Source organism: Oenanthe melanoleuca, chromosome 9, assembly GCF_029582105.1.
Source record: "Oenanthe melanoleuca isolate GR-GAL-2019-014 chromosome 9, OMel1.0, whole genome shotgun sequence".
Classification (NCBI taxonomy): domain Eukaryota; kingdom Metazoa; phylum Chordata; class Aves; order Passeriformes; family Muscicapidae; genus Oenanthe; species Oenanthe melanoleuca.
Window position 1 is genome coordinate 10,862,155 of NC_079343.1, and position 23,823 is coordinate 10,885,977.

The window sequence follows — 23,823 nt, forward strand, 5'->3', positions numbered from 1 at the left end:
GGAAGGGCAGAGATTAACAGCTGCAGCTTGTTCAGGAGCTCCCTTTAGAGGTTTCAAGTTCACAGTGTACTTAGGCTTCCATGTGAAAAATAACTGAAAAATATTTTCATACACCTGACCTGCTAGAATTGAACATTACACAATTTCATTTTTAATTCTTTTAATTCTAAACATTGTCCTGAGATGTCTCATTTCCACAGATGCAGCCATGCTCTGCCAAACACTGAACACTTTTAAATTCAGCATGCATGTCCAAAAGCCTGACATACCTGGCTCACAGCTTTAGCTTTCAGGTCTTCATCTGGATCTACACCAACTCTGTAAAAAAAAACCAAACCTGAGCACATATGGTCATGATCTGATGTATATTAGACAGCTTTGAGCGTAAAAATGTTTCTTGTGCCACTCATTTCCTACTAGGTGAGAAATGAGAAGAGCTGAAAAAACATTAGGATCACTTTTTGAATTAAGGAACTTCTGAAGTTTTTAGAAAACTTAAGATGCCTTGTAACTGCCATTCCTAACACCTGAGATGAGATCTTTATCCTGGCTCTGATCCATCTCTGGGGAGAGGCAATCAGGCTGTTAACCTGTGCTAGGAAATCCTTAATTGCTGACAGAAGAGCAGAGCTGAGCTACTGCAGTTGGTAGTGGAGGATGGGATTGCAGAACTCCAGTGAATTTTGACTGTGCTGCATTTTGGATCTCTTGAAACACTTGGAAAAGGCTTTACTTGGCACATCAGGTACAGGGAAGCAGCCCAGAAGGGAGAGGAGACTGCAGTGAGTGATGTGCAAGATGATGATAACCTTGGGTGGCATTTCCCCATCCCATATGGATGAGAAAAAAATAAAATTGGTTGTTTAAAGGGGCATGGTGGAAGAATTGACATCTTTTGATCAGGGCTGATACTAAGAGCTGAGGAGAAATGTAATTGAAAAATGTTTCAAGTTGAACAACAGAGGCTTGTGCTGATGAAAGACACAAGAAAGTATGGAAAGCAGTGAGGGATGATAAATAATGCACTTTATTATCACCCAAATCTGAAGCACACAGCTAAGGTGACCAACAACCCCCATACACCTCACAAGCTCCCACATAGTAGCAGGTTCACTAAGCTAAACCAGAATTTACTGATACAAAGAAAATGTAGTCTTTCACTGGATATTAATTTAAGGACACCTTACTGGTTTTCTGATAGGCTTCATTCTTGAGATGAGTTTTGCTTTTCATAATAACATATCACATTATATTTTAAAATAATATTTAATCTTAACAATTACATACCTCAACATTCTTGTCTGTGAATGTTATGAATACACTCTTATTGAATTGGAGACAATGATAGGAAATACATGAAAAGTAGATGTTTTTTATATGTAAATACTGAATGGACCAAAAAAATAGAGGTATTTCTTTCTATCATAACTCTAGAGTTTCAGCCAACCTGGGTCCTTCAGGCATAAATATTTCTATCTTTTTATTAAAAATAACCATCCTGGTGGTGACTCAACAAAGAGACAGAATGAATAGTAGATTCTCTTTTCTTTTCTTTTGTCCTCTTGGCCTTTAAATTGCAAGGAAAAGCTTCTGATGACACTAACCCTATTCATTAGTTTGGAATAAAGCAAGTAAGGTATTTCCATTTCATTAAAATGGAGACATTTACATATGAAAAGGAAAAGAATCATTACCCAGAGGTTTAACCATCTATCTGACAGTGGGTTTACCATTGCCATGTGCAGAGCAGAGTGTCCAGGGCCTTATCTGTGCTCAGCCCTGTGAAATGATCCCAAACTCATAACCCAGGCCAGAAGAGAAAGTGAATCTGTTTCCTGAACACAGGCACTGTTTATCAGACTGTGCTGGTTTTGAGATGTGTTCAACAGAAGGAGCACATTAGCTCGAGGACTGCAGAGATTTGGAAGTGGAACAATCCAGAATATTTGCAGGTGATAGGTGCAGCTGAAAGGCAGGGCTAGAGCACAGCCTTCACAACACTCTTACTGAGCTTAATTTGACCTAGGAAAGGTCAGTTCTGGGACAGCAGTGACTGAGCCTTCGTGCAGTTCTCACCTTCCTGCAGCTGAGAAACCACCACCTCTGGAGGACTGTGTGTGCTGGAGCTGTGATGTGTTAGTAGAGACTGAGCTAAGACAACACAATATTTCACCCAGGACTCAATAGCATATTGTAATAGCAAATGGGAAAAGGGGGAGGCCATGGGGAAGATAGGATAGCCAGAGTTTCTGGCTGTGATATTGATTCAGTAGCAGGGATATAACTAATAGCTAATTCCACTGACAACAGAAATTATCTGGTATTGTAAATCCAAATTTTTTCCCTTAGTTCTGCAGAATTTGTGGTGTGCTGAAGCTTCTCTGCATCTATAATTTCTCATCCTTATAGCTACAGAGACAGCTAGACATTTTGCTTTGTTTATTTTGCAGACAACAGATTACTATAATATGGCACAAATGAAGATTCTCACATGACATCCTAACAGGAATATTACATTTAAACCCAGAAAAAAAGCAACAATAAATAAGGAAATCAGCTCAGATTTTTCACCTATGAAAAAGAAAAGAAGGCTTCTATGCCACATGAATTCACTGAGCCTGAGCTGAGAGTGTTTTTTGTCTGTTCTTTGCCCTCATTTAAAATACATGGTCAGATGTAATTGCTGTTTTTCTCATGAAATAGTATCTTACTACTGGGAATTAGTCTGGATACCACAATATTGCCAAGTGACTTAAAGTCCTGTGGGAAAAGAAGCAAATTATTCTTTGCATTATACATGAGATTTCTTTAATGCATTAAAATAGCAATGCATTTCTCTAATTTTATAGAATATGAACTAAGCAAACTCAGTCCAGTCAGTTCTGAAATTGTGGCTAATTATTTCATATGCAAACATCAGCTTGGGAGCCTAATATCAGGCTACTGGCATTGAAAATCATGGTGTTCTAGAATTAATTGGTGTGAAGTAGAATGCTGTTTCTAAATATTAAATATTGAAAAACAAATACCAAATTATAGGAAACAGTCAAGATGACTGAAATTAATCATAGACATGCACTTCAAGTTTACAACCTTGGCTTCTTTAAAAGACCTGCTTGATCTAATGCTATTGCCAGTAGAATTTGCAAGCTGAACATAGATATGAATTATTATAACTGCCTCTAAGAAATAGCCTGATAATATTTGTACAAACATCTTTCCCCTTTTAACATTCTCAGGTTTTCATTTCTGTGAGCAAAACTAATGGATGCTCAGAAAAATATTTTCTTAGTGTTTTTTCTCTTTTCTTGCTATCCACTTTTGTCTCTATTCTCCTGCTGTCTTTTACTTCCTGCAGCCTCTCTTCTTTCTGTCCCACATTTCCTGGCAGCTGGCTGTTCCTTGTTTATCTTCTAAATATTGTATGCTTTTATTTCTGCTTATTTTTGCATCTTTTTATTCTATACATTAAACATTAGTTTGATTATTCTTCTATGAAGACAAATGCAAAGACTTAATCAGTTCTACACTGCAGTGAAGTTTATTTTATGTATTTAGATAGTCTTTAGTAATATCTCAGGTCCAAATGCTCTAAATAGGAAGGAAATCAAAACCCTGACAGCTTCTCTGTGTTGTCCTTTTTGGGTTTTTTTGAGTGGGGGATTGGGGTGTGGTAGGGTATGTGCCCTGGTGGTTTTTTGTTTTTAAATAAGGACTAGGTCAAAACCTGGATTCAGAGAATGCTTTGAGTTGCTATGATCAAAATCTGGAAGGGAAGCTTTTGACTTTAGCCAGCCTCTAGCAATCAGGCCCAAGAATTGCTGGAACTGTGCATTAATCTGCACAAGTACCCCTTGCAGTGGATGGGATTTAAATCCCTGTGTGCTATCAAGTGCATCATTTTTTTTAGCAGGAGTCAGAATGCATTTGGTAATAAGGAATTTGTCACTGAATACAAAGCAGTTGAAAACATCTTTTCTTATATGGTTTGAAATGAAAATGGATCGAAAGATAAATCCCAAATTGCCAAGGGAACCAGTAAAAAGAAATACACACCCAATCCCTAGGAATACTGAGTAGTAAATCACAATTCAGGCATTGTAAACTTTTAATTCCCTCACATCACCACAAAATCAACAGTGTAGAATAAAATCTCTGCTTTCTGCAGTGAAGTCACAAAAAAGTCCTGTACAGACTCACATCTTCATGAGGATCTAGGCACACAGAGCACAACTGTTGGTGTCTATACTTACAAGTGTGATTCTCAGCCCTCCCTCACTTTAAGTGCTGGGAAATCTGCAAATAGAGACATTTCTCTGAAATCTGAATTCTAATTACTGATATTATCCTCCTGGGCTTGTGTAGGCTCTCTGTACTGGCCCAGCAGAGCATGGTTCATGCAAATTAAATCTTGCCTGCAGCCCTACCTAGTCTGGTTTGCAACCACCACAGACTCACACTGTTAGCTGTGCTTCAGCTTTCATTTGAAACCTTGTTCTGAGAGCATGTCATTAATTCTATCCAGTTGAAGCCCCTAGAAAAATTGTTTATATCTGTGTTATTTAGTGCAGCTAATGATTTAATGAACAAAAGATCTAGCCTGGGAAAGAGAAATGTCTCCTAATCAAGCAGCAATCTTCCCCTGATCTAAGTGTAAGGTGGTAAATGTGCACCTGATGGAACAGGACATCACTGAGCTGTCACACAAGGGTCAGGATTAGCCAAATGTCCTCTATATGCTTTTCTACTCCAGTGCAAGAGGTGAAAAGTCTGGCATCTCTATCCATTTCTGTCCTCATACTGTGAAATGGGGATGACACTTCCTTCACTCTATTGCTTGCCTGTTTTGTGTACTTAGCTTGTAAGTACACATCCTTTATTATGTTTGTACAAAATCTAGCACAGCTGTGATTTTGTTTAGAGCTCCAAGAGTGCTGCTGTAAGTTAATTAATATCAATATTGGCTTCTTTGCTTGTCCAAGGTTTCACTGGAAGAACTCACCTTGTCAGTGCAATCATCTCAGCCTTCCACTGGCTGTCTCACTGTAACTAAACCAGACTTTAAGCCTCAGCTTACATCTCAAAAGCTACACATCCCAGGAAGGGTTTTTTGAGTAAGTGATTTAGAACCCAATTTTCAAAGATGGCCATTCAACAGCATTTGCAACAGGAGTCTTGAATATTTTTGCATGAATAAATCTCAAGCTTGTAGCTATTCATCATCAGTATGTTGCATTCAGTACAGGATTATTAACTGTGAAGACTAGACACATGAGCAAAATCCAAAAAAACGATTGTTTCACAATCTCTAATAAATCATTGTAATTGAAATTAAAAAAATCCTTCAGGATAAATAATGATTTGTCAGGACATTATTCTTGTCCATGTGGCAATAAGTGTGATGTGTATTCCTAGCAAACTGATACCTAAAATCTGCTTTTGTTTCTAGATGGCTGTATTGCTGCTACATGCTGCTTTTTCTGTGGACTGATGCTGTCAAAAACATCTGCTTTTTTTATATCACAGTATTTAATTGACATAAACCCATGAGGAATTATGACATGAGTATAGATCTTCAAAGTTCAGCTCAAGCTGATTTTGTTAATAAATGAAAACACTTCAGTTTAAGTTTAAGGCAAGAGTAATCACTTGCATCTCACAGGAGAAAGAACAAAACAGTTTAATTTCATGCTGAGGAGGGTTAAAAGAAATTATCAGGTAAATGATGCTTCCTACATGGTTATGACAGCTGTTTGTCATGCAGCTAATGCTTTCTATAGGCAACATGCTGAAATGGAACAAAAACTGTAATTTTAAACTTGTCAAAGCATGTAAGAGGTAAAAGTGATGCAGTTTGACTTTTGAACTTGGAATTTCATATAACTGGTAAGATATTTTTTTAAAAAAATGCTAAACATTTGTTCTGTGGTCAAACTCTATGCACTGTTTTTGGTGGACATATGGAGAACTACTTGGTTGCAGAATTGACAGTTAAATTAATACACCTGCATAAATGATGTACAAATAAAGGTGGGGTGAAATGCATGAAGATAGTGGGTAAAAGCAAATAGAAGATAAGGCTGAAGAAAGGATTGCAGTGCTCTGTAAGAGATCCAAAAGATCTAGATGTGACCTAAAGTATCAAAAATGTTGTGAAATTGAGGGTAATGTCACTGCACAGAATTTTACCACTTTCCTATAGCTGTGCAACTGTGTGAAGAAAGTGCTAAAGTTTAAAAACAGGTGATGCCTTGCATTTACATTATGAATTTATTTGCAGAGCAGCCAAATGATGAACTGGATCTGTAGATAGCTGGTACCTGATCTCCATTCTGATAATCCTATTTTATCCTAATACTGGGGCACAAGCTCTAAATTAGTATGGCACTTTGGAGTCACAAGGTGCATGTGCATGGCAGAGTGCAATGTCAGATGTCCTGCAGTCATGGGAGCAGGGCACTCCAGTGAGCATCCTGAGCAGCAGGGATTGCATCCCTACAGTGCTTCTGGCACACACAGTAGATTATCAATGCTATTGTGCTGTGTGAATATTCCTGTAGAGAAATCAGGCCTCTTGCTTAAAAACACAAACCTAAGTTGAGTCAAATTAACAGAATTTAACTTCTGTAGAATTTTTAGAAATCATCATTTGTAGTAATATCAACGAACATTAATAGAATTGGAAAAAAGTCTGCATGAAAGTTGGAAGCAACCAAAATAACAAACTTCTGGTGTCCATGTCAGAACTGGGATGAGCTTTTAGGTTTAAAGAAAGATTATTGTAGTAGATTCTATGACAAAATAAAAGGTATTGTTGTTTATTATGACACTCAGGCTTGTTACATCAAAGACCACCAAATCTATCTGGATGGGAAGTGCAAGTTGCATATTTATGTCCACAGACACAGTAATTACACAAATTACATTGAATGCTATGTCAAATTGGAAAAAAAAGCCAAAAGCAGCTACTGACTGTGCCAAACCCACTCTGCCCCAGCCCAGTGCTACTCACAGTGAGCTGAGGAGGTTTAACTCACAGCACAAGGCTGCAGGTCAGCTCACACCTCTTCATCTTCAGGTAGTGGCTGCAGGGGTTCCTGTTTTGTGATGCTGAGAAATGCAGGGCTTTACAGAAGTTTTACATCCCTGTGTCTATATGTACATGTGTCTTTAGGGATCCAAACTCTCCGTTGTTTCCTGCCTCTGATACAAAGTGCATGCATGGGAAATTTGATTTCTGTGTTTCTCTAGAACTGTTTTCTTGGATTTCACAAGAATTATACAATTAAATATATTCAGTATGTGGTTCACAGACAGCTGGTGAAGCCCATGAACCCTTGGCAGCAGTGTTAAGCATCCTCTTGGGACATCAGCTGAACAACACTATTTTGCTTCTTTTACTTCCCCCCTGCCTTTTCCCCCCCACTTTTGATTTTGGTTTTCCTATTTATATGTGCTTATATCATATGTTGTTCCTGTGCCTTTCATTGCACTGTGGTAGGTGATCCAGCTTTCACCACCTACTTTGGTGTTTATAGCTTGCTTTGCTGAGAAACAACTCACTTGCATGTTTTATTTTCCTGGTTCTGCCTTAGGGAAAAGAAAAATCTGTCATAAAGCTATGTTTTCAGTCGTCCACATTTAGATTAATGAACTTTCTGTTCTAAAGTATGTGGAAAATGCCACCATTTCCCCCTCTTTAAAATATATTTATTTGGAAAACACATCTCAGATGCAATTGTTTTTCTAGAAGCCTGGTAATGTTCAGATCTCTCTGACAGCTTTGCAAATCTTTGTTCTTTCCCCCCTCCTCAGTAAGGACTGGTGTGTGTGCTTGTATATGAGCCATTCCACTCTCCCTGCACCTTAAGAGCAGGGTTTTTAAAATCCATTCTTATCCTAAAATGCCCCCACTGGTTTTTGAGCAGGCTCTGAGTTGCAGTGAGTGAGGGCAGGTTCCCCAGGGCTCTGCAGACACAAGGAAAATGTCCTGGACCAGGACAAGGTCTCACAGCTCCCAGTCCAGCAAAGTCACTGGGGCAGAGTCACACCAGCACTGCATCTTTCCAAACACGGTTTCCCTGGTATTTTTGCCAGCTTCTCAGCATTTCTCAGTTGGTGGTGGTCATTTTAACTTTCCATTTATGACTGTACTGGCATCCCTCATCAGCCTGGGTTCCATTAACTGGAGACTGACACTCAACTGGAATTGCTGTAATTTACTCACTGAGAGAAAGAGATCGTTTTATGCACCTCATTTATGTAAAACCTGAGATCTGTAGAACAAGGTAAGCACTTCACTGCCTGCTTTTCAGGCATTTGGAGTCTGTCTATAATCTCCCTCTTGTTTTGAAGTGCAGGAAGTCCAGAGCAGGGTTATGAGGAGGCACAGCCACAGTGGGTTAATAGGCACTGCCCCTCACAGTAACACTGCACTCACTGAGCAGGGAGGTGATTACTTGTAGGCAATCAGTCACAGAGTTATGGCAACTATGGGAAAGCTTGAAAGGACTGTAATCCTCCTGGATTTTTATTTTTAATCCTAGCTACAGAAGAAAAACAAATGCCAAACCCTCAGTAAATCTAAAATTTAGGATAACTGCTACCAGAAGATTTCTAAAATGAAACTCTCATGCTAACAGTAGATTATTTGATATCAAAATGTTATAAAATAATTAAAATTTGCTTTGTTTAGTGTGGAAAAAATCCATTAAGACTTAGTTGTGATGGAGACACCTCTGGAGATAAATGTGGTTACAAGGGTCACATCACTCAGGAATACTGTGTTCCAATCAGAGAAACAGAAAAATAATAGCACACGAAAAATAATGTGACTTGAATAATTTTTTAAAACTGCAAGAGAAGTTCAGATGTGAGGAGTGTGCATGGTAGTAGCTGATATATACAGGGCAATTATCACTTTCTCAGCAAGGTGTCATTTTGGAATTTGGTTTTCAACTGAGTTTTATATCTCAGATGAGAACTGGGACTCAGAATAAGAGAATCCCTAGATAACATATTATAGTATTGGTGCAGCATTGACTTCAAAGCAAGGATGGGATTGGGTCCCTTTTTTGGTGGCAATGACCTTTATTCTTTTGAGTGCCAGCCCAGTTAATCCTGACAAAGGTGAGCTTTGAGATATTGAATCACAGCAGTGTGGGAAGGTTGTCATGTGGTGGCTGTGATGCCTCCCATTCAAAATCTTTATCACTGTGGGGGAATAAAAAAAAAGAGGAAGAGATACATTTTGATTTCCATTGCTCTAAGTCAAAGATTGTGTATTTTCAATAACACCTACTGGGACTGACCCCAGCCTACATGTCTTAAGGAGCTACTGGTGACAGCTGGTGCTTATTTTGCTTTAACTTAAGATGTTGCAAATGGAGAGGTTTAGACACACAGATGCATCTGTGTATCATCCTTTCAATAAGAGGCAGTGAAGAAAACACAATATTGATCAGCCTCCATGTGCTTTAAGAATTTCATTATGATTACCATGCCTCTCCCCATGCTGTGAGGAAGTCTATAGATTAAATGCTCTGTACACAATATTGGAAATGTATTAATAAAAAAAATTCCTGGAACATTATTAAAAATACATTTTCAGTTAATGCAAAAAGACACAAACACCACTGCATTACAAAAAGTATCATTTTTGCACATAGTAAATATCCTAACCACTACTTTTATGAACTCCATGGAGATGATTGGAGCTTTAAAAGCAAAAAAAAATTAAGGAATTAGGCTGTTTTGTTGGTGTCTTACTTAGGCTACTAATAAACTTTGTCAGCTAGGAAAAGGGAGAACTGGTTTTACAGAAGATCTGTATGAGGAAAAGAAACTGCACTCAGATGTATTTTGACAAAATCCTATAGATGAGATTAGTTGATTTCTGGCTCAGAAATAACAGTTCCCTCCAGTGAATTATGTCAATGATTTTTAGAGCAGTAAAATGCTCTTTCTCTGAATCACTTTAGGTGTCTGTCCCTTTATTTTCCTTGAACATAAACAGCACAGTGTTGGAAAGAAGCCCAGGCCATGGTAGATGCATTATATTATTGCTAATGTGATTAACCCAAAGTAAAACATTAAATCCTCCTGAGGCATTAGTCTAAATAATGAGATGGCCAACTCTAAGTTCCCCGGGCTCACAGCATGGGAAAAATATATCATGTGCTTCATCTCTTGCACTGACATTTGAAATTTATCATATGAAGCCAGTACTGGGAGCAATTGTGCACAGAGCCATTGTAAGGGAAGAGAAAACATGGTCAAGCTTAATGCAGGTTACAACCAAACCATGCTGAGGAAATGCCTCTGCCTTTGCTGCTGAGAGCTGCCACAAAGGCTGCCACCCTTCTGCCCACTTAGGCCACTCTTTTCACAAGAGGTTTGTAAATCAGCTGCACTGTTTAAGATCATATTTAACTCCTGCTTTGAAATGAGTTCACCTAAGTTCTGTCTGAAATACTCAGAACAACAGGGAATTGTAGCAAGGACTGGTGTGGGTTGATTGACCCAAGGCTGTACAAAGCAGGTTGAAGGCACATTCTCCTGTATATAAGATATGCTGTACTCTTTTTTAAAATCAAAGATTAAATCAGAATGGCAGCAGATGTGGCTTTGGGACAGTGTTGTTTGGGGGTTTGTTTCCTTTTCAGTTTGCAGATGACTTTTACTTGTACAACAGCGCCAAAGAAGACAGACACTTGTCAGTTAGTTGCTGTGTTTATCAAGAACTGCAGGAAATGGCCACATCTCACAGTGTGCAAAGGCCCTTTGTGGAGTTCAGAAAGTGCACTAAATATAATGCTAGGCCTGGGGTTGTTTTAAGTTGTTTTTACTCACTTTTTTCTTGAATTGTTTTTACTCACATTTCTAAATATGTTTGATTTGGGAAAAATTCATTTTTGGGGGGGAGAATAAGAGCTTAAATGGAATGTAAATGATCCAGAAGTTCAGGTGGGGTGCCCTAAGGGAGATGAAATTCAGCTTGTATCCACGTTTTTGTATTGTGTTGCATTGTATTCAGGAGAATTGAGGAAATACCAGGCATTTGTTTTGCATTTCAGCACTCTTATTCTGGCAAAGTAAAGGTTTCAGATTTCAATGCTGGCTTTTTCCTTTGCGTCAGCAACTCAACTGTGGCTGCAAAACTCTTGATTCTTCTATTTCTGCTGATCTCAAGTAAAAAATTTCCTAATTTTCTTTTGGTAATTTTGTTTTGGCATTTTTGCCTTGTTTGCTGGGGGTCTCTCATAAGCATGTACTGTTTTGAGATTTTTTTAATGCTGCCTGCACCAGTCTTTGCAAGCTTTTCATGAGCACCAGGAGGAGGGTTAATCATCCTTTTGTTGAATGGTACTTACTAATTGGGAAACATTGGTAAGACACTTTCATTTTAATTAAATAAAGTCTCTCTTGTCACAAGTGCATTTGAAGGCACTCTTCAAAGTTTCTAGTGTTTGGGGTTTTTTACTTAAATTTTATTTTGTCTTCTCTCTACAGCCACATACAGCTTAAGCAGTAATCCTGAAGCACCCAGTCGAAGTTTAAAATGAGTGTAGGAGAAAAGGAGTGCTGGGAGGATGAGATAGGGAGTGTGCTATAAAGTTTCATAGTTTTATTTAAGCTACTTGTGTTGCTTTGTAGTGTGTTGGGAGGTGTTTGCTGCATCATAGTTAAGAAAAGGGCTCCATTCCTGTTGCCTTCTTGTAAAAATAAGAATAAACTGCTGTGTGTAGCAATTATGAGCCAACATCTGAATTCTAGCTGTGACAAAAAGGAAAGCAATAGCTTGCATGGGATTAAGAAGAGACAAAGTGAGAAAGAGTGAGAAATTGCCTTGATCAGGCATTCTGAAAGCATTGTACACTGCTGCCTACAGGCCAAGAAAATAAACGAATGTCATTATGACAGCCTGCACCAGCTAAGGATCTGTCCCCATTTCTCCACTCAACTTCCCTGGGGCTCTAAGTACTTGTCTGTGGCCAGTGACTTCAGGCAATGTGATATTTCTGTCAGTGTTTTCAAAAATATGTGATATTTTGGTACTGGCTTCAGGTTCCTACCTTGCTGAGCAGAGCCAGTAAACTTCAGAGCTGCAAGGCAAGTCTAATGCCTAAAACTCCCCATAGATTCACAGAATCATTTTGGTTGGAAAAGATCTTTAAGACTGTCGAGTTCAACCATTAACCCAGCACTGCCAAGCCCACAACTAAAGCATTTGCCACATCTACATCTGGAAAGGGAAGAGCCTTCTTCCCTTCTTTTGTGAAACAAAGAAAGATACATTAATTTTGCTTTTAAAAATGTATCATTACTCCTTTCTGGGACGTGCAAGTTGAGATATTTGTGATAAATTGTATCAACATTTGCTTAGTGTAATTTAGGGAGCTTATTTATAATGCTGATTTTCAATGTAAATGGTGGGAAAGTGGCACACATCCATTATTACTTAGATTTCAAAGTCATAAGGTAATACAAGTAAATGCTCTGACAGAATTCAATGTCTCTTTCCCTAGTATTGCATTAAGCATAAATAAGAAAGTACATTGCCTGCAGACTGCCTTTTGGAATTGTGCTGAGACAAGAGAACTAAAATTCAAGTGTAGTATATGTAAGGGTTACTAGATCAGAAAACATGGGAGCAGTCTTTCTTCTGCAGACTACTGAAAAGGGTACTGGAAGACCTGGATTCTGAACTTTGCAGAAGATGATTGTATTTTAGTTGATCACTCATTTTAAATGGAACAGAAATGCTTGCTTGGACAGAAGCTGACACCTCCTTAGTGAACACATTAGCCATTAGTTTACACAATAATTTGATCTCATTTTCTGGTGAACTAGAATTATTTTCTAGTGTATAGCTTCTCTAAAATAGCTTCTCTATTTTCCTTGTCTCATGATGCATATGCATCCACATGCAGAAATGGTGAGGTTTGAGCTAGAATTCTTCCAGAAGTGTGGAAGAAATTGAATGAGGCAGAGGAAGCAAACCATCAAACCCATGCAGGCAAGAGGGAGAGCAGGGCTGCTACTGCTGTGCCTAGATGGGAAACAGGCTGCCTTGGCTTGTGTAGGGACCCTTTGGGGTGGAGATTAGAAAAGCTTAGGGACTGATAAGACTCAGATCAAGATGCAGGCAGTCTCTCTGAACCCACTCTGTGATTTCTGACCAGGCCAAGTGCTTGTGAATAAGTGAACAGCAAAGACAACTGGGTAGTTCCAAGGTCACCCTATACAACACCATGTCTATTTGTAAGATTGCACAGCAAAGCTGTGGTTTATTACGATTTCTGTTTGGGTGTTTCACATAAACAGCACTTTATATATAAAATTTTGTACAAACATCTTTTCTGTATATTTATTTGCACAGAAAATATTTTGGATTTATAAAACCAGAATTTAATGTATGCTTTCAAGATTCCTTTATATATTATTTGTCACTATAACAAAATGGTGTATCTATTTCAAGAAGAATGCAGAAACAGAATATACTTTTAAGGACATTGAAATCAAGTACTTCTTGCTGAGATAAGAGGTAATTTTCTCATTCAAAGCTCAACGATGCACTGACCAGCCAGTTGGGCTATTTCTGATAACTCACTCTACAAAAGTCCATTACTCTGCAGTTATCTGTTTATTAAAAGCTAAAAGCCCAGATTGCCATACAGAGCCTTGATTACTTAATATCTGCTTTAATTAACTTTACACATTCAACTAATTCTGGGACAATTTGATAGGCTTGTTATCAAGCATGCCAGACCTGTCCTTCCACTCTGCATTTTAAAAAAGAACACAGAATTTCCAGAGGAATGTTTCACCAGAACTGTGAGTTTCATGAAAGCTGAAGTCACAGTTCTCTTCAGTCACAAAGTTCCTCTGCAAACCCAGAGGTACCCGCTAATGTTTCTATTGTTTAGGATCACAATTTTTTAGTTAGAATATTTATGTCACAGTCCATATGTTGCATAAGACCCTTAGGGCCTGTAAGACCCCAAATCTCCCAGTTAGTACCTTTATTCTTGTTGGAAGACACAAGGTATGTTTTGGGGTTTTTTGTTCATGTAGAGTTTTAAAATGGAATGAAATGGTTTTGCATTTTGTGGAATATTTGATAGCACCAAGGAAAACCACGGGAAGCTTAAGAAGCCTGAGAAAGTTTGAAAAAATTTTGGGTTTTTTCATAATGAAATGATATTTTAAGTCACGCTGAAAACTTTTATCCCTTCTAAATGAAACATTAATTTCATATTTTCTTGGTGATAATCTAGTATTCTTAGTCAAGAAAAACAGAAGGATGAATGGAAATTATGCAAACTAACAAATGTGAAAACCATTATTTCCATGCCCTTCTATCTTTTTAGTCCAGCTGACAGTTTCACTGTCATATCAGTATCAGTTCTTAAAATATGAAAGTTCAATGAGTTTTGAGAGCACTAATTTTGCAGAAAGCAACATTTTCTGACTAATAATAGAAAAAATTAAGCACTATCTTGTCAATACTTACAGACCAGGAATATAAGATTCATCATAGTAAATGTGATCCTTATTTTTTCTAGAATCCAGTTTGATACTACATATTTATATCAAACTTTTAAAGGCTCAAACCAGTTTCTGTACCTTGTTCTTATCTTCAAGTGACACAGTTCTGACATATGTTTGAAATAAACTGGGTTTATGCTTGCACCAATTTAATTCTGACAGAGCAGTAAGAACTCCAGATTAATTTGGGATATTTTGGTAGAAAGCAATAAATCATCAGTCTCATTCCAAAGTTCCAAATAATTAGGATGTTCTCTGGCACTATTTTTAGACAGGTTTGTTTGATTCTTTAACTTGAAGAACTTCCTCATGTTGACTGCTGCCTTTTGTATGATAAGGAGAGAAGTTTTAATGGGAGAAAAAAATTATTGCATTAGATAGAAGAAACCTTTTTTTTTATCATAATCAGGCATATCAAAGCAACAGTATTTTTAAATAGGATAAACTAAATAGTTTAATTGACAAAAATCCAGCTGGATGGATTCTATTCCAAATTATAGATTTATTTATAGTTTTCCAGAACTATTCAGTGTTTTCGATCTGAGGAAAGTTCATCTTACCATTTGTTGCTAGTAAACTGAAAGGCATGAATCTTTTATTGTTGTGTAATTTTCCTTCTCTCCTGTATCAAATATTCTAGCAATAAAAGTGTATCTTTCATACCTTTCTTTTTCTGTTTTCAGTAGCCATGTGGAGCTAGAAATACAAGCTGTGTGAGGTGGGATTTAACTGTCTGCCCTGTTAGGAAACTGTGCTCAAAATTAGACCCCTCTGGCCAATAAAGACCAACAGATTTGATAGCTGGAGTCATGTACAAGTCATGCACAAGTCACAGCTACAATCCAAAATCTCCTACTCAACATCTGCCCTGGGCTGCCTTCACATTTGCAGTCAGAAAGCCAAAGTCCTCTGTATTTTAGTCTTTTATTTCATTATCAAGCAGAAATGTTTGTAAATCTTTTTTAGTGCCGTTCAGGCAAAATGCTGTGGTGAATAACTGTGAGAGATCAAATGCACACCTTATCTGTGCTGAGAAGTACCTTGCAAATAAATGACAGGCATTTCAGGAGATCACTGACATTCATTACCTGGATGATTTCTCATTTTCAGATAGAAATGAAAGGAAATTATCCAATTTCTTCTTTTTATAATAACATCCAATACATTTAATGTCCAATTTTATAGTGCTTCTTGATTTATAACATTTCCCAGGCTAATCGTGCTCTAGCTACCATTACAAAAGCAGCTTTCATCTTAACCCTTTCAGTGTAGGTGTCACCCAAGAAATGCTTTCTTTGCTCAAAGGTAATTTCATGTGTGATGTTGAACTCTGGGTTTGAAGCAGAATGCCTTTCTAACATTATTTCAGTCAGGAACTCCAGACCTGCTATTTCTTATAGTTACTACATATACATAAAATGCTTATGTACCCACAAATCCAGAACCGGTGGCAAAAACCACCAACCAAAGGAAAAAGTATCACATCTAGCAATATTTTTGTATCCAAAAAAGATCCTTGACTTGGTTCCAACCCAGTATTTTAGTCTGTGCTACTATAGGGATCAAGGGGAACAAAATGATAAACCAGGATCTGATCTTCTGCTCTCTGTGACCCACATCAAGTGAGTCAATACATTGTCATGCAAATTATTCAAATGCTGAATGACAACGATCTCTTGGCTAAACTTGAAATTGTTGGTAGTTATTTATTGTGGCTCTATGTCCTATAGCTGAAGTCTGCCTTTTCCACTTTCCCTCTGGACCAGCTGTTCCCCACCCTGCTGGGTAGGTGAGTTACTGGGTAGACAGAGAGGGACTGGCAGCCATGCAGTCTCCTAAGTGAATCCCAAATTACTGTTTTCCCTTTGTACCCAAAATATTGTGTGTGAACAATGATGGAGCTCATCAGCAAAACAATGTGCCTTGAAGATAATGCTCCTTCAATAACTCTGGGACAGCATTTCCTCTGAGCCTTTGTTGTGGGCTGTCCATGAACACCTGAGAGCTTCCTTGTTAGCTTAGTTTTACTTGAATAATTTTCAAGGTGTTCTTCACAATTGTGAAAAACACTTTTTAAACAGCAATGTAGATTGTGTGAGCTGAGAGTCTGCATGTTGATCAGTAATATCCTAATGCTGAGGAGAGCCTGGGGGTCAGCAACATGTTTTCTCATGTATAAGCCATTAGTGGTAATGCAGGAATATTCAAATTTTATTTAGTGTAAAAGATGCCAGGCAGAAGGTTGTCCTGAAGATGTTCATAGGAGCAGATATTTGGCCAGCTAAGGACAGTGCACTAAAAATAGTTGCAGCATTTATGGTTAGACTTGTTACATTAAATTACAGCTATTTCTGGATTCTAGAGGAGTTTTTTAGGATTAAATGCTTTTCCAGACAAAGACAGTGTGATCTCTCTTGAAAGTGTGTCTGGGTGAAAAAAACCTCAGGCTGAAGTGACTTGGCTGAGATTGACCTCTCAACAGGAGTGTTTGTTGCAGTGTCATTTAAATACATATTGTACCATGCTTAAGAGCAATATGACCCTGCAAACTAGGTCAAACTTTGTTTATTGTAACTATATTTGTTACTGAGAGGGAACACCAGTTAGGCTGATTATGACTGTTCTAAACACAAAGCAAAACAATAACCAGTACAAAGTGCACAGAAATATAACTGTGCTTGAAAATATCCTGCCTTTAATTGCACTGTTCATCTCTATGTTGTGGTCGCTCACAAATTACAGTTGAAGATTTTGTTTTCAGCAGTAAAAAACAGATGCTTCACTTCAACTAAACTGTTTTCCAGGACTCTAGAGGAAATATGACCCAAAGGAATATGGTTATAGGAGCGAGAACCTGCCAAGGCCAGGAAAAGACATTTAGCTAAACTTCCTTTTCTAAACTGACTCTCCTTCTTCTTGACAAATGGTGACAGGAAAATCTATTCAAAGGAATACAAGCAAAGCAATTAACAAGGTTCATAATAATTTCTAAGTATTGAATTAAGGATCATCTGAGGGCATGTACACACGCTCTTGGCTGGTACATTCAGAGTGTCAAGGACCAGCCATGTTTCAGGAAGCTTAATCCTTGTGTGCCCATGTGAGGGAGAAAGGAAAGCCAAGATGTGTTTCCTTAATTTAGGAATAAATGAGAAGCACTAAGAGATCAAACTCTAGTTTGACTCTAGCTCATAAGGAATGGCTGGAAGCAGATGTACTGTCTGATGCTCTTCTCCACGAGCACAGCAGCTCTCAGTGATGCAGCACCAAATTCTGATGAGGCTTCTCTTAACCAAGAGGATAATTCCTCAGCTGACTGCAGCCTCGTTGCCCAGGTACCTGTTAGGAGACCATTCTGTCCAGGCCCTTTCTGCAGCACCCCTTTGAACACAGCAGAACACAGGCAGTGCTACTCTAGACTCTGGGAATAATGAAAAGAATATTTTTGCTACTGAAGCAGTAGTGCTATAATCCTGGCCAAGATCATGTTACTGTGGTTGCTCTGTCATTAAGTTCTGTCTTTCAGCAATCTATAGCTAGTTTTTAAATGGCTGAGATAAACATAGAATCTTATTCTACTAATCAGGGTGTGTTTTTTTTTTTTTTTTGTGGTAGACAGCCATAGTCATACACAGTTAAGGCACAGCATTCCATCCCATTGCCCATCTACATCCCTAATGAGCTATTCTGGTAAACATATGCACTGCCTTAGCCTTTGATGTTGAAATTGGATATGGAAAGATCCAAAATGTTGACTTTTCTGCTGAGTGAGATGTTTTTGCTGAGAATGTGAGTTAGGTCAGTCTTGGTCATCCCTCAAGAATGGGGTATGACAAGCCTCAGGATCTAGAGAAAGCTGGATGTTTGGGACTGAAGTTTCAGGTGAACTAGAAATGGTGTGATTTTAAGGCCATCTAGACACACAGACAGTTCTTCTCTAAAATGCATTTACCAACAGCAGTGGCCAGGTAGGCACAGTAGTAAAAGTTACTATCCAGTGCCACTTAGTATTTATTCAGAATACAGAATAAAATTCTTCCTATCAGCTGAAGAACCACTGCAAAGAGATGCACAGAATCTGGAAATCCCTTGACAAACATTTACACAGAAGGTGATGATAAACAAACAAGACCTAATACCTAGCACAGTGCTTTTATAGGACATGTTTTATTAACAGCTTGGAATTTTTGCTCTGCCTGTCAGGAGAATCCTTTATCCTCAAAGCTCTCAGTGCAGATTTACTGTTAAATGTAGCTCTCTATTTTTAATCAGAGTATGGGGCATGAAGGGAATCATATATCCAAAAGCATTAGCAAGTAATGCTCAATGTCTCTGAAGGCACATTTATTGAATAGTTCAATTTGACTGCAAACTTAAATGGCTATCTCTGTTTTGGTGTTGATGTATTATGAAATTATTTTCACATGCTGATCCAGGTTTATTCATTGTCTGCCAAGAACTGAAGATTATAGACCTTTCACATGGGGAGTAAAAGCAATTTTTTTTCCTGTTACAACTCTCAGATAAGTCAAAAGACAATGCATTATTTAGGAACGTGGTGCAGGCAGTTCTGCTCTCAGATGGCAGTGATAGTGCTGTAAACACTGTGCACGAGCCTCTGTGCTGGGAAGTGCTAAGTTACTGCACCAGACAACTGGGAACTTTTAAATACGACCTCATTTTCAGAAAGGCAACACTCAACACTCCCTGAAACTCAGTTTCAGGTGTTTAGAAAGGAGACAGCCAAAATAAATAAGACGTTTCTTAATGGGAGATGGAAGCTGAGCCTTTTTCTGTAGCACATGGTTAATTTTGATAGTGTATCTTACTCTATGTTTTAGCAACAGTTCACAAGTGATGTATAAACCATACATATTCCTGGAACAAATCAACTGGTAGTTATCTCTGAGGACATATGCTAATCTTTTCTCTAAAAATAGAGTGACAGATTATATTTACATTATGTTAAATTTTAACTGAAAAAGAAAAGCGTAGATCTGATGCTATTGGTGTGAGGAGAGGGGGAAAATTATGGGAATTCCAGATATTATGGAGACAAATATTGATTTTTTTTCAGAAGAAGTTTCATTCCTACTCTTATTTCAAAATTGTTATTGTTCTATTCTCTTATACACCAAGAGTCCTGGTCACTGTTATGAGAACTTCACAATGTAAATTATGGAGAGTGTAATAAATAATTGAAACGTGTTATAATATGTGGGCAATGATGTACAACAAGAAGGCTGTACAGATCTGAGTACTGTCTTCTGCTCTAACACTGTAATGCAGTATGGCAGAGCAAATGATAAATATATTGGTGTGAGTTCTTTCTGATGTAGGTTATTTTAATGTATCTTGAACTGAAAGGGCTATAGATTTATTTATGCTTTAAATCTGAACTGTGGGTAAGTTGGTCTGTACCATATAAACTCAAGCATTTATCTCTAGGGTAAGACTGAGTTGATGAACCTTGAGGAGTTTAGAGCTGCATTTCCTGAGCTGCTGATAGGAACTGGAGCCTATTTCACAGAGGGAGAGGGGACACAAAACAGTGCATGTGAATAAGATTCAATCCATTCAAATATATTCAGAAATCATATACTCCTCTCGATTAGTCTCTGAATGCCTGCAGTTCAATTAAATACATTATCTGCAGGATAATCATTTTATGATGAAAAATTGGCAAAAAAGCACACTTTGCTTGGGACTGTTATTTTCTTGATTGTGCTGTTTCTGACTATTCTCTCTATAGGTTTACCTACACAGCAACTTGTAGTTTATGTAGGGAAAGCCAGTGTAGACACTGTGACCATCCACATATTTTTAATTTCCTGTAAGCACTTGATTTTGATGAGGTGAATAACTTTAGTTGTTTAGATTGACTGAGCTAGCACTGTGCTTTGGATTTGAGCAGTACTGGTAGATCTGGCTCCCTGGAGCACTGGGGAATCACACAGATGAGTTTCAACCTGCCCTGGGTAGGAGCCTGAGGTGTGTTCATATCAGCTGATCACGAAGGGCTGCTGTGAGACAACCTCTTCTGTGCTCATAGCCATGGCTGCAGCATTTCCTTGGCTTCACCCCTTTTTTTCTGTAACTGATGACACCCAAACCCATTCCAATAAATCTCTTCAGAGACAATAACATCATTTTCATACTGGTGATGCAGTTTCCCTTGGCTTTGTGAGCTGTACCCTCCAAACTAGCTTCAAAAACAGTCTTTTTCTTCTAAAGAATCATAGGGATAGGTGCAGCTCAGAGTTGCTGTTCAGGCACAGGTGCCAGCATGCTGGGGGGCTACACCAAGCAAGTTGGTGTCATTTGCCACAGCTCCATAACTTTCCTCAGCAAACTCATCTGCCAGAATCCATACAAGATCAATGGCCATGAATTGTCACCTCCTTTAAATACAATTATTAGAGAAATTACTTAAGACTGAAAAGACACATGCTGATAGCTAAGGACAAAAGTCCACATTGAGGTGTAATAAATTATAAAAGGACAATTAAATATCTTCACTAGAAGCAGAAATCAGAGCCTCAAGATGCATTTGTAATTAAAAATGTCTATTTAAAATTTTATCTCAATTTGACCTCCTCGTAATTTATGAAGATGTATGTTCCAATGTCAAGAAATTAAGTGGAAATTATTAACCTAATAGCTTTATAGCAAGAAAATCTATATCCTGATTACAAACCAAATTTATTTTATTGGTAAAAATGTCTAGCAGATCTGATGGGATTCAGAGGAAATCCTCAGAGACAAGCATTTCAAATCAATAATGATTGTCTACTTTCAGTGCCTTTGGTGAAATCGATTGTACAAGAGGCTAGAGAAAGAAGCACGTGCATTGAACAGTGTAAAAAGTTAATACGAGAGTTTTTAACAGCCCCTCACTTGTGGTCTTGGGGGGTTTTGCATCTCTGGGTAGCACTAAGCAGCAGGAGAAATGCCATTGAATCCAATTCAATTGCTTGTTAGGGACAATCTTCATGTAAAAATTTCCTAGAGAGCTAAACCATGAGGGGATCTGGTGACCCAAGCTCTCAGACTGCTCACAGCCTATTTCCCTTTCTGTAATCTCAGCATTATTCCTTATCTCCTGTTACAGAAACCCAGACTGATTTTCTCCCCACAATCTAATGAGAAAGTTCTTTCTCACCCACATTTCCACTGCCACATGGAAAAACTCTTGCTGACTGACAGTGAAAAGGTGGCAAATCTCAGGAAGATGACTGATAGTGCCAGTGAATCCAAACTGTAAAGGCCTTGATTGACATTGTGGGACATGAGACATGTCATGAAGAAGAATCAAACTGTCACAGAGATAGAAAACCTCCACACTGTACATGGATGCCTGCATTTTGTGTTTATCCAGTACACTTTTATGCTAGTCCTTATTTTGTCTGCAAGTTTTATCTCTGCTCTTTGTAAAAGCCCCAATTTGGTTATCTTCAGCTGCTATTTTATAGCAAGTCTGACATGAAGGCTTGTAATCAGACATCATTTTGTAAACAAGGAAAACATATGCTATATATAGGATAAGTGATAAGGAATTGTGAATTGCAGGCCTATCTCAATACTGAGGTTTTCTGTGGTGATCTTACAAATCACAGAAGGGAGTTCTGAATGGATTGGGAAGTAACCAGAATCAATAATCAGCATGAGTACACTAATTATTAGAAGCTGAGTTTCAAAAAAGCACATTTGGAAGGACACTGCATTTAAATTAGATCCTTTTTGCTCCAGTTTTCTATTGCCCTCTCTCTTGTCATTTAACCTCCCTTGTCATTCAGCGCTCTCTGTGAATACAAGTGACTATGAAGTAATTTAAAAATAATATAGTGAAGAATAATATATAAAACAATGCATAATAAATTAATGCCTCAATAAGGCAGCAGTGGAGGAAGATTTTTCCAGCATATTCTCATTATAATCAGAAATACACAATTTATTACATGTTTGTGTGATAACTGCAGGTTTTGGTATGAGGGCAAAATCTGCCTGTATAGCTCTTTCTTCAGCAGCAAGGAGGACACTATTAAGATGTATTCACAGTGTTTAAAAGGAGAAGTAGTGAAACAAACTCCTAGGAAACAAGGACGTGTCTGAGCTACGCTTAACAAACTTAGGAAGAACCCGTTCCTTGTGGTCTGGAGCCTCTAACAGGCACATAACTAAACAGGTCTTGACAGGATGCCATGTTTAAAAATTGAGAGGGAAAAAGCCTGCTAGTGCCTGCAGCCCTCAGGATGCATAATACAAACATTATCTATATGTCCAATGCCTTTCATTTATCTATGTGCGTTAAAGCTCATGGGAAGTGCGGCTGTAGTGACTGACCGCAGGGATGAGTGGAACTGCGGGGTTCTGCTCTGCACTGACCTGATCTGCAGCCAGGTGAGCATGGGGGTGGTGCCCCCCCCGAGGACCCAGACGGTGAAGAAGACGATCAGCAGGGCCGTGGAGAACATCATCTGCTGGGGCTGTGCGCCCGTGTCGCGGATGGCCAGCGCGAAGGCGATCGCGCCGCGCAGACCTGCAGCACCACAGGAGCAGCTCAGCACCGACAGAGACCCACATCACACCCACTGCAGGGCTCGGCATCCTCACATCACAGCCCTGCTTGAAAAGCACTGACTGAAAGGCTGGGATTTACTGCAGCAAATTTGCAATACTCCCCTATTCACAGAATAATCACGCTTTTGCTTCATACGCACTGAACTATTTGTCTTGAATAATTGCAAATTAAGTAGTAATCTAAACTTAGTGCAGGTTGAAAAAGAAATCTATATCCTGTGTTGTTGAGAAGGAAATAGAAAAATCTTATGAGTGCCTAGCAAGTAGTTCTAAAACAATAAATAAAATAAAAATGTTAGCGTTTTTCAACATAAAAGCTAAAAACAGCCATGTAAAAGTTTAAAGCCTCTTCATTTGTTTAAATAATGCCAAATGCCACAAATACCAAAAAACCAACAAACATCCTCTTCCAAGTACAGCAAAAAAAAGTCTAAAAATAAAAGTTGCAAATAAAAAAGCCATAAAACATAGTAATTTAGTAATTGCTATAAGTTGCATGCAAATACTAAAAAAATATTATATTGTATTAAATTAGTTAATAAAAAATAAAATATTCATAATAAAAAAATGCTTATTGTATTGTGAACGAAAAATTGCTCTCTTATGCCCCTCTCTTACTCTCCATGCTCTACACTCTCTTACACCCACACCCTTATAATAAACTACAAACCTAAAAAACAAAAAATAAAAAGC

The 23,823-nt window shown here is 38.2% G+C and overlaps 1 protein-coding gene across 1 annotated transcript in view; it reads right to left on the reverse strand.

Annotated features, from left to right (window-relative positions):
* SLC9A9 (solute carrier family 9 member A9) overlaps window positions 1-23,823 on the reverse strand; it is a 172,777-nt gene that overhangs the window by 44,062 nt on the left and 104,892 nt on the right. The window contains exons 15-16 of the mRNA XM_056498959.1: window positions 22,936-23,089; window positions 270-318 (exon numbers count right to left, since the gene is read on the reverse strand). Coding sequence (XP_056354934.1) covers window positions 270-318; window positions 22,936-23,089 — 203 coding nt within the window. The remainder of the gene's footprint in view (window positions 1-269; window positions 319-22,935; window positions 23,090-23,823) is intronic.